The 10,078-nt window shown below is 36.7% G+C and overlaps 1 protein-coding gene across 1 annotated transcript; it reads left to right on the plus strand.

The window, feature by feature from the left end:
• The first annotated feature begins 781 nt into the window (after positions 1–781).
• jam2b (junctional adhesion molecule 2b) lies at positions 782–9,784 on the plus strand. The gene is made up of 10 exons (XM_087803912.1): positions 782–1,008; positions 3,522–3,587; positions 4,396–4,506; positions 4,588–4,737; positions 6,128–6,309; positions 6,369–6,477; positions 6,545–6,652; positions 6,743–6,761; positions 7,796–7,838; positions 7,968–9,784. Exons 1-10 carry the CDS (start codon positions 972–974, stop codon positions 8,004–8,006), a joined length of 864 nt encoding a protein of 287 aa, XP_087660038.1. The 5' UTR covers positions 782–971; the 3' UTR covers positions 8,007–9,784.
• Positions 9,785–10,078: the final 294 nt, after the last annotated feature.

The raw sequence follows: 10,078 nt of genomic DNA on the forward strand, positions 1-10,078 counted from the left end.
TCTTTTATCTCTTCTACTCTTTATTCTAATCCTCTTTTTCTACCGTTCCCCCCGCCCCTTCACTTGACCTTTGACCTTCCAGTACATTTTTATGGTAAAATCAACTCACAACCTAGAAACTTCATTCAACTTTAAAAACAATTTTGTCTACCGACTACTTCGAATACTACTACTTATACTACTACTTTTACTTCTACTACTAATGCTACTACTTATTATTTTACTACTAATTGTACTTCTACTACTAATTCTACTACTGATTTTACTAATTATACTTGTACTACTACTTATACTACTTCTTCTACTTTTACTACTAATTGTACTACTACTTATACTTATACTTTTACTAATTATTATACTACTGCTTTTACTAATTATGCTTCTACTACTAATTATACTACTGATTCTACTACTTATACTTATATTTCTATCTATACTACTAATTATACTAATAATACTAATTATGATTATACTTTTACAGCTAATTGTAGTTCTACTACTACTACTACTACTTCTACTAATCATTTTTCTACTTCTTCTACTCCAACTACTACTTCTACTACTACTTCTACTTCTACTTCTACTACTACTTGTACTCCCACTACTACTACTTATTCAACTTCTACTACACATTCTATTACTTTTTTCTTCTTCTTCAGTTTCTTCTTTTTCTTCTTCTCCTTATCTTTTTTCTTTTCAGTTTATTTCAAAGTTTTCACATCACTCTGCAATTGCAATGCAATGAGCGTATTATAAATTTATTTTGAAATCAATAGGACAAATATTTGCATAAATAAACACAAGCGTTTAAAAAAAAAAGATGAAAAAAATGGCCGGTGCGCGCCCCCGCACACGTCATTTGTCCACGGGCACGCGCCTCATCTAAAAGTTGCAGCAGCTGCAGCAGAAGTTTGATCAAGACTTTCGTCTCCAAACACTGAGCTGTGAAGAACCAGAACCAGAACCTTACGATGCTGATGTTTTCTCTCCTCCTCGTGTCGCTGCACAGTGAGTCAAACTAACTTATTCAACGATCAAAATTCTGCACGAAAGTTGGATTTAAAAAAAAAAAAAAAATGTTGGTTGAGTTTCCATGTGATTGTGCAAAGGGTCGCGTCATTGTCTCCGTGCACGGATGTTAGACCTCAGTGCACGTTTAAAAGAAACTACATCAACAAATGTGCACGTCACGATTACAGTGTCGACATATATTAAAACTGCATTAAATTTAACTGTTATTATTGTGTTATTGACTTCCACATTTTTTTTTTTTGCTCTTAATCTACTCGTTTATTTTCCTTTATTGTGTTTAAATTGCGTATAACTGGGGAGTAAAATCATTATAACAACATAATTGTGAAATAAGTTTACTGTGTAATTATTGAGTTATAGCGTTTTTTTTGTATTTGAAGTTTAAATCTAATTTGTGGCATTAAAGCGTGTCTTTGTGATGCGTTCAGGGACCCAGTAACACATGCATGGTGGAGCCAAGTGTTTACTTTAGATCCACTTTGATGCCGTTTGAACCAGAGATTGTCCAACTGATGGGGCAGAAATGTGATGAGGATCTGATGCCCCTTTTCTGACCCCGAGGTGAATCTAGGATCACCCTCGTGGGTCACACGGAGTGGCTCGTGCGTGTGACCCACGAGCAAGACATGCGCATATTTAGGAAAATGTTATTTTTATGAATTAAAATAAGTTTGATCGTTGAGTCCAGCGGTGCCTCTGATGGGTTCAGTCCATGACACACACACACACACACACACACACACACACACACACACACACACACACACACACACACACACACACACACACACACACACACACACACACACACACACACACATGTGGGTCAGGTCTGTGTGTTTATGCGAGTGTGTCATGCCAGCTGAGGGGGGTCAGGTTACCCCGATAATGAGCACCTTTCTGTGCGTAAAACCACTTGCTCGCCACGAGCGCGTCGCACTTGCAGCAACACACACGCGACGAGTGTTTTGACAAGAGCTGCTCGTCGACGCTGACGAATGGGAGACAAATGTCGCAGCAACACAAAACCATTTTGTGACACAAGAGTCGATGGTTTTCATTCTCAGGGGAAACACTTTAAGTTTTATTTTATTTTACAAGAAGAAATGTGTTGATGGAACTAATTTTAAGGCGAATTATACCAAGGAAAATAAATCTTTAAATGACTCATTTATTTCGAAGCACTATTTGTTTTTACCTTTAATACAACTTGATAAATTAGATTAAAAAAACTCTGGTGCTTTTCAAATTTTTGACTAAATTAAAGTATAGTTTCTCCACAGCTCCCCAACAGAATTCATTCATAAAACTCAGACTTGATATTATTGCGATTTTGTGATTACATAAAAAATAAAACAATATTATGATTGCGATTACACTTCATGGTATAGTAAAACTAACACAACATTTGATGTAATTTTGATGATGAATAATGCATAACGTATTACATTTGAATTTGAATAAAATATATTTTAATTTACTTCATGTATGATTTATACGTAACTTTTGAACTATAACATCAAAACTTTAAATAGCACAACACAAGTGAAGTTAAAATTATAACAAATAAAAAAACTTAAAGTGCACAAATAAAAATGAATAGTTGCCACTGAAAAATGTAAATATGTGGATCTCCAGCCATTAGCAAGTCACAGAAATGTAGTTGCAAATAAAAAGTATTGACCATAGCAATGGAATATGTAAAGATATATTTTGCACTTAATTAAATTGTAAAAAAACTGAAAAATAAACTATGTATCGGCCTGTTATTGTTTCTGCTGCCCCCTACTGGGGAGAGCATGTTTTTTATCGCTAAAACTACTTAATCAAAAAGTCAATAAATATGAAAATAAAAAAGTTTTAAAAAACGAAAATGTTAAAGCGGTTTGTGTTTGCGACGACACTTTCGATTTGTGTTACACAATTTTTAATTCAGTTGTTAAAGTTAACTTTATTGAGATGTCCTCATCAGTCACAAGGATGTCAATCAAACCATGATTTAAACTTCATATAAAGCTTAATTAAAAAAAGATGTATATCATGAGAAATGGTTGACGTTTTTGTTGTTCTATTTTCATGGATAAATCATCCGTGAACCCCTCAAACACGACAGTATGTTCACGGGAGCAGCTGTTTCAGATCCACCATCACATCTGTGCATGTCATCCCTGCCTCCCTGAGAATGTGGTCATGATGTGTGATTGTGTAGCAGTGGGGGGGTGTTATCGGGTCTGGTCCGAGAGTCATTCATCACCTGCATTCCAGCGTTACATGGTTCCTGGCACCGGCGGCGCCGAAGACGAGCAGGAAACATGAGCCTCCAGATAATCTGGAACTTTAGTGTCGGTTCAACTGATCAACACCGAGATCCTTCTGACGCCATTAATGTCTTTACTGTCGAGTCTCGTCACGGACGCTTTATTACCGTCAGTCACTCAAGTGTGTTTTTGTGTTTGTTTTTATTGATTCCTCTGTTTGTGTTCTTGCAGGTCCTTTGTGTGTGTCGGTGACGGTCAGCACCAAGAAACCTGTGGTGGAGGTCCATGAGCACACGGGTAATGTATATTTAATATTTTTGATTTCGTTTAAGTAAAAAAAACAAGGACTAAATGTCTATTATTGATCGTATTTTAACTTTATCATTTGAAGCTTTTTGTCACAAAAGTTCAGCTATAAGAAGTTTAAATTGCAACATTGTGCCTGTGGCTACACAAAAAAACAACATGTATATCCTCAGAACTAATCGGGGTATTTAAGAGTCGGGTGTATATTTTTCTGAAACTACAAAAAATCCAGATTAATTCAGTTCTAAGGTCTACTATAAATTCAGTTTCTACTCAAGCGCTTTAATTATTAGGAAAAATAAACATGATCAAACCCTCTTACATGAGAAAATACTCTTGATGAACACGCAGTTTTGTACCTATTTCAATCGGTTGCGTTGTTGCGCAAATGGCTACATTTAAAACAACAACCTATTTATTAAGGCTGTGAATTGGCAAGAATTTGACAATACGTCGCATAATAAAGGCAACAATACGATATACTGTGGTACTGTAGTAACAAGGATATATTTGTAGTATTGTCGAGTACTTGTTGCAGAATTTACAGACCACAAGACTCTTGACGAAGTCGTAACTGCTTTCATTTGTTTTGAAACCAAAATATGTTTATAAATCAGCTTTTAAAGCTGCTGTAGTCGACTGTATCCTCTCGTCCACAGTCATCTCCTTGGATCTCTAACTGCGGAGGACATAATGGCTGCTGCCATCTAATGGCCTGAAGTTTAATTGCAACTAACTATTGAACAAACGCGATGAATATTTGCACGTTCGTTTTAGATTTAACTTTTTTTTCCATCAGATGCGATTCTTTCCTGCGAGTTCAGGACAGAGTTGGAGCAGAATCCACGGATCGAGTGGAAGAAGAAAGGCAAGGACGTGACCTACGTGTACTTTGCCGAGCACTTCACCGGTGAGCGTCGTTACCGTGTCGTTAGCGTGTTGTTACCGTGTTGTTAGCGCTCAGTGTTGGACTCGCGTCGTTGCTCCGCAGGACCTTACGCCAGTCGCGCCAAGATCGACGGAGGGACGCTGACGCTGCACGCCGTCACGCAGAAGGACTCGGGCGAGTACCGCTGCGAAGTGACCGCCATCCGAGACCGACACAACCTCGGCGAAGCCACGGTGACCCTCAAGGTTCTGGGTACGTGTCATGGACAAGCATGAACCTGCCCGTTTATTCACGGTTTTAATGTTGAAGTCTTTTCAAATGTCAGGATCTCCGAGTGTCGCTCGTGGCATAGTGACGACTGCCTCGTAAACATGTGACACGCAGAAGGTGGAGACACAATGTTAACCTTTATTTGTACCACACAATTACAGATGGAGCTCATGACACGTTAGCTTGTACAGAAGCTAAAGCTAACACTAATGTTCATGAAATGATGTGTCTATTAAAAGTAATAATATATTACAATTAAATGTAATGTTAAGGTCATATTTAACCTTCTACGCATTCACTTCGAGAGCAAGAATAGAAGTTTAGCTTAATGTCTGTGCCAACGTTAGCTTCCGAATAGTTTTTAGCCACATTAGCTAACCATAGCTCTAAATGCTTTAAGATATTTACCTAATTTAGCTTAAAGTTAATATTAATTAAATCTGTACTAAGCTTAGCACCAGTTCTCTTATCTCTGGAAGATTTACTTAAATACAGATGTGTTTATTTCTTATATTTTAGACCAGAGTGGATCTGATCTGGTAGCTTAGCTTTAGCAGGATCAAAATTAATTTATTCCTAATGAGAGAAGTTCACGTTGTACACTAAGTATAGGAACTTTATTACATGCTGTGTTGATAAAAATGGTTCAAATCTGTGTTAAAATACAAAAAGCTTTATTTAAACATCAATTACTGACAATTCTAGCAAATAAACGTCCGATGAACCTTGATTAACAACGGAAAATATATATAAATATACACACACAATATTATGTAAAATTTAAGATACAATGGAGATTGAAAAACTTTTCTAGTGTGAAGCTCCAAAGTTTCTTTTTTTTAAATTCCATTTAAATAATAAACAAAGCCTAAAGCATAAAGAAAATGTAATATAATTCAATTTAAATGTTATATTTTGACGTTTTGTTTGCAAAAGTTCACTAAATAGGGTTCACTTGTGTGAAGTTAAGCTAAATTGCATCATTGTGCTTATGGCTACGCTTGTAAAACTTTATAAAGAAATTAATGTAATAGGAATGTAATATACTTTTAATTGCAAGGAGTATATGGTGATGACGGTAAAGGAAAAAAAAAAAGAAATTGGATAAAGAAAAAGCAACAAATTAAAATATAAGACAATAAAGTGGCATCTACAATAAATAAAATTAAATTAAAGGTAGTTAGGCTTTAGATATAAAGCATAGATTTTGATTTTAATGTTAGTGATAAAAGGACAAAGTTTGTCTGATGGACTACATTAAATTGATTAAAACTTTACGAATGTGCCCAGAAAAGTAAAAGTCACATGTTTTAAATACGACACATTATTTCTGAAAGCTAAAAAAAAATTCCATCTTTCTTCCTCCCGTCAGTGCCTCCTCATGTTCCCTCCTGCGACGTCCCTGGCTCTGTGTTCGTTGGCTCTGGTCTGGAGCTCATGTGTAAGGACAAGCAGAGCGTCCCTCCGGCCACGTACCGCTGGTACAAAGACAACAAGGTCCTCATGGCCACGACCGACACGCCCTTCAGCATCGACTCCAACAAGGGCACCCTGGTGAGTCTCAAGCTTTTATGTTTAATTCATCGTAACAAACTTTAATTTTTCTGGGTCAGAACTTCAAAAGCGTGTCCAGAGTGGACGCCGGGATGTATCGCTGCGAGTCCTCCAACAGCGTCGGGTCTCCTAAGAGCTGTGTGGCGCAGCGGCTGAAGGTCGTCGACTGTGAGTTGAGGTCAAGATGAAGGTTAAAGGTCGACGACGACTGAGGAGATTCTTCTTCTGCTCCCAGATCCTCTCAACCTGACCATCCTGATCGCCGGAGCGTCCGGGTTCGTGCTGTTCGTGCTGGTGTGCTGCGTGTGCGTGTGCTGCTGCCGACGCCGAGGCTGCTGCAAGAGTGAGTTTGAATCCTCACGCAACATAAAAGTACTTTTTAAAACCTATACTAAAGTATTTTCTCTCCGTCCTCCGTTCTCTCTCTTCTCAGAAGAAAAGAAATGCAAAAGGTACGTTCACTTCTATTAGTGCATATTAACTCTTTCGCTCCCATGACGACGGTTCAATTCCCTTTTAAATGTGTTACGTTTTTGTGAGTCATTTTTTTGAATCTCGGTGTGACCCCTTAAAACAAATCTGTGGTCCCCAGTCCCTGGTACTGGTCTGTGAGGAATTTGTTACCGGGCCACACAGAAAGAAAAAAACAATTGATCTTCTATCTATTACTTGTGTCTGAAATGTGTTTTATTTTGAAAAAAAGGACGGTAACATTAGCTCGTGAGTCTTGACACGTCAAGATGTTTGTTCCAGTTTGTGATGGTCTGATGAAGCTTCGTGAAACAGTGTCATGTTTTTTAGAGGTCAGTAGGTGGCGCCATCAGTTTAAAAACAGTGCAGAGGCCGCCATCTAGTGGAAAGTGAAAAATAAACTCTATATGATTTATTTTTTACTGTTTTTATCGGAAGTCGGTCCGTGAATATAATTTACTAAAAATGTTCACATGTTTCCAACTCAAGGCCCGGGGTCTAAGTCCAGACTGATCATTATTTTAAGAGGTCCGCACGCATATATTTATTCTACTTTACTCCCGTGTCAGCAAAATACTTCTTTAGCAACCAAATATAAAGTTCAATTTTAATTTTAAAAAAAACAAGCAAAAACCTATGGAAGCATCGTTTTTTTCATAACTTGTTCTAATTCTATAATAAATACAATAATTAAAAACACAAGTTTTCTAAATTCCATGTTTTCGAACGGTAAGCTTTTTAAATTCAATGTACATTGTTGGTGTAATAGGGCCATACTTTTTTTTAATGAATTTAATAATACATTTAAAAAATGCATAAAAATGTACATTTAATTATATTAATATTTATATCTGTTTAAAACCTTTATATACACTTTAAATGTCAAATTAATTGAATTATAATATTTAATAAAAACAAATACAACCTTTCAATACAAAAACTATTGAATTCAAGTGTTTCTCATCTCGACCGTGCTTGTGGTCATAATGTAACGGCCTCTGCTTTGTCCCCACAGCTCCTTGTACAACCCTCCTCCTCCGCCTCCTCCCATCCGCAACGTGAGTGATCAAAGCGACGGTTATCTGGTGTTTTCGTGGCCCGACAGAAGCTGTCGTGGTGTTTGTTGATGGGACGGAGATTATCCCGCAGCTTAATTGAAGGAAACGTTCTTTGTCTTCAATCCGCAGCTCAAGAACTACAAACACACTCAGTCGTTCATGATCTGAGGGCGAGTCGAGCTGATGCCGGAACATCAACAAAAACTTGCATCACTTCCTTCCAGGCGTGACCGCGACGCGTTGGATGTACAGATTTATCAACAAAAAAACAGAGTTTGTTACACACTTCCAGATTCCACAACGTTTGGTAAACAAAAAAAGTTTTCCTTCTTTTCAAGAGACTCCAGCTTTTCAGTTCATCTTGTGTTTTTTTGGGGCCACTATTCATCTGCTGACACTTCTACTGGATTTTATTTCTACTTCCTTTTAATTCTCTGACTGATGGTGTTTTTCTCTCTGTGTATGTTTGTTGTGGTCATTTATTGAGTGTAGAGACTTGTGTAATGTAAAGTGAGTGAAAAAATGAACAGGTGTCTGTGAGCACTGACCCGAGATTTCTGCTTCCGAAATATTGTAAAATTCCAATATTCTAATAAAATATTCAAAAATAAATAGTAAATACCACGTAAAGACTATTAGACATACACTGTGCAATATCACTCAATACAATAAAAACCTTAAACGAGTGTCAAAACTGAAGCGACGAAACCTGGAGAAAAAAAAGTTTATTATTTCTATTTTCATTTCTATTTTCATGTCATATCTTCAGACTTTGTGTCACGAAAAGTTTAACTTTTAGGAAGTTCAGCTCAATTGCATCATTGTGCTTATGGCTACACTGAAAAAGTTAAGATTGACCAGCAAATTGAGACTTTACCGTTTAGCATCATTAGGAGAGTCTATAAGCAAGTATCTGGAGATAATATATGTACTATGACATAAACAAAACGATATAAAGTGATACTGTAGTAACGCGTAAATATTTGTAGTATTGTCCGAGATCACATGACTCTTGACGAAGTTTTCATTTGTTTTAAAAAGCCAAAAAAATTCCAAATATCAGCTTTAAAAGCTGCTGGAGTCGACTGTATCCTCTCGTCCTCAGTCATCGCCACGATCTCCCAGGATTTTATTGTTCCTGTAGCTGCGGAAGTCGTAATAAATGCTGCCATCTAGCGGCCAGAAGTTTAATTGCAACACAAAAATGAACAAATGCTGTCAATGTGAGTGTATTAATTGTAAAAACAAACAATCAAACAAAAAGACACATATGTATATGCAATCAAACAGGTACAAACAATGAAACAAGATTCAAATTCAACCACAGAGTTAAGCACATAACTAAACCAAAATGTTGATAATTACAACTTATCTACATGTTGACACGTTCAATATGTTTGTACCTGGTGCAATAACGTTTTTTATTTTTGGTATGTCAATCATGCATGATCCCGCCTAAACCATTCCCGTTAACTCTAATCTGATTGAAATAAAATTGCATTCCAATTCTCCTAGATGATTGCACAGTGTATGTCTAATAAATAAATAAATAAATAATAAATATTGTTTACTAGCCTGGCACAGCTCAGCACTTCTTGATTTATCTGTATAAATATAGAAAATTAGCGACTATTGTGTCACTGCCACGTGTTGTTTTCTCAAATAAATGGGCAACGTCTTGCCAAATGTATTTTAAAATGTGTATTTCATGATGACAAATATTAAATTGTGAGCTTCCTTGAACCAATATAGTAAGTGCTGCGGTCACCAGCAGATGGCGACATTGCTCTTCCTGAATCAGTCCCAGCAGCGGAGCGAGTATTTACTGTTTGACACAACAGTACTAATGTCGTTACACGCTCGATGCAGTTGTATCTCTTCGCTACTTCGCTTCATGAACATCTTGAAATCTGCCTCCTGCTGTGAGGTCAGATCGACATTTATGCATGAAGGTTTTGACATGTATTCTTTTGGACAATGTGCTTGATAAATATTTAAAATAAAGCAAAAAAAATAAAATATGATTCTTAGTTTTGTTGATGAGATGAACACCGAAATAAAGTCACATGATATGATCTGTGTTTAAATTTAAAATGGGAAGAAAATATATCCTTGAACATCAATGAACGCTTTTGACTAGAATCTATGTCGTGTCTTAAACATTTTATTGGCGTTTTTTCCTCATTCCTTTGCTAGAAAAAAAATCTATATTTACTTCTGCTACTGCTGTTATCAAGCGT

This window comes from Callionymus lyra, chromosome 12 (genome assembly GCF_982586985.1).
Source record: "Callionymus lyra chromosome 12, fCalLyr1.hap1.1, whole genome shotgun sequence".
Classification (NCBI taxonomy): domain Eukaryota; kingdom Metazoa; phylum Chordata; class Actinopteri; order Syngnathiformes; family Callionymidae; genus Callionymus; species Callionymus lyra.

Bases quoted from the DNA above. Each gene is read 5' to 3' on its own strand.
- jam2b (XM_087803912.1), top strand. From the start codon at position 972: ATGCTGATGTTTTCTCTCCTCCTCGTGTCGCTGCACA. The intron at 1,009-3,521 runs GTGAGTCAAACT...GTGTTCTTGCAG, and splicing joins CCTCCTCGTGTCGCTGCACA to GTCCTTTGTGTGTGTCGGTG. The intron at 7,839-7,967 runs GTGAGTGATCAA...TTCAATCCGCAG, and splicing joins CGCCTCCTCCCATCCGCAAC to CTCAAGAACTACAAACACAC.